Source organism: Galeopterus variegatus, unplaced genomic scaffold (genome assembly GCF_000696425.1).
Source record: "Galeopterus variegatus unplaced genomic scaffold, G_variegatus-3.0.2 Scaffold4349, whole genome shotgun sequence".
Lineage (NCBI taxonomy): Eukaryota > Metazoa > Chordata > Mammalia > Dermoptera > Cynocephalidae > Galeopterus > Galeopterus variegatus.
This window is the reverse complement of record NW_007730460.1, coordinates 19,083-20,380: the sequence shown is the minus strand read 5'-3', so window position 1 is coordinate 20,380 and position 1,298 is coordinate 19,083. Positions and strand designations below refer to the sequence as shown.

At 48.8% G+C, this 1,298-nt stretch overlaps 1 protein-coding gene across 1 annotated transcript in view; it reads left to right on the top strand.

Moving 5' to 3' along the window:
- MYH9 (myosin, heavy chain 9, non-muscle) overlaps window positions 1-1,298 on the top strand; it is a 99,328-nt gene that overhangs the window by 83,285 nt on the left and 14,745 nt on the right. The window contains exons 25-26 of the mRNA XM_008587357.1: window positions 9-180; window positions 991-1,203. Of these exons, the coding sequence (XP_008585579.1) occupies window positions 9-180; window positions 991-1,203 (385 nt within the window). The remainder of the gene's footprint in view (window positions 1-8; window positions 181-990; window positions 1,204-1,298) is intronic.

Sequence of the window (1,298 nt, the reverse complement as noted above, 5' to 3'; positions counted from 1 at the left end):
CCCCGCAGAGCGCCTCCGCAGGGAGGAGAAGCAGCGGCAGGAGCTGGAGAAGACCCGCCGGAAGTTGGAGGGAGACTCCACGGACCTCAGCGACCAGATTGCCGAGCTGCAGGCACAGATTGCTGAGCTCAAGATGCAGCTGGCCAAGAAAGAGGAGGAGCTCCAGGCCGCCCTGGCCAGGTGGGACCCAGACCACAGCCTGTGGCCAGGGGGCTGGTGTGAGTGCTTTCGGCCTGCTTCCTGCCCTGGGTCATGGCGCATTGCTGAGCTGCAGGCACTCTCTCCTCTGTTGTCTTGGAAGAGCCATTTCATGGCAAATAGCTCCTGTCCACTGAAAGCATGGTCTAGGGCTTCTTTGTCATTTGCTCATTTGTAATCCCAAAAAAGTCATCCACAGCTCTTTCACCAACCAACCATAGTTCTTTCCTTTATTTTCCTTTCCTTTTTAAATTTTTTGTCTATAGGCACACAGTTTAATAGACTATTTTTTAGAGCTGTTTTAGATTCACAGCAAGATTGAGCAGAATCTATAGAGATTTCCCAGGTACCCCCTACCCCAACATGTGCATAGCCTCTGCCAACATCAACACCCCCCACCAGAGAGGTATGTGTGTTACAACTGGTGAACCTACATTGATACATCATAATAAAGTCCATACCACATTGGTGTTTTTACTTAGTTGCAGTCATCATGGACTGTAGCATTTTATTTTCTTTTTTTCCCATTTAACATTTGATTTTTTTTTTAATATCAAAAGTAGTGAATCTTAATTTGGAAAATGAAATGATTTCTCTGAGATTTTCCAGTTCTCAAGTGATATTGCCCTTAAATCTTCCAGATGCCTCAGGTGTTATTTTTGCAGCGTGACCCTAAAAGACAGATTATGACTGCCACAAGCAGCTTTGGCTGCACCTCTCTAAGCCTCTTCCACAAACTCTGCTCCTTGAAGGTGGAAATAGCCCCATGCTGATGCTGGTGGTCTCTTGCAGAGTGGAAGAAGAAGCTGCCCAGAAGAACATGGCCCTAAAGAAGATTCGGGAGCTGGAATCTCAGATTTCTGAACTGCAGGAAGACCTGGAATCTGAGCGTGCTTCTAGGAACAAAGCTGAGAAGCAGAAACGGGACCTTGGGGAAGAGCTGGAGGCACTGAAAACAGAGTTGGAGGACACGCTGGATTCCACAGCTGCCCAGCAGGAGCTCAGGTGTGCATGGGCTGATTGGCCACATCACTGAGGATGGGGAGGGCAGCAAAGGGGAGGCCTTGGCCTGGGAGGGTACAGAAGCCTCCATGATGTGT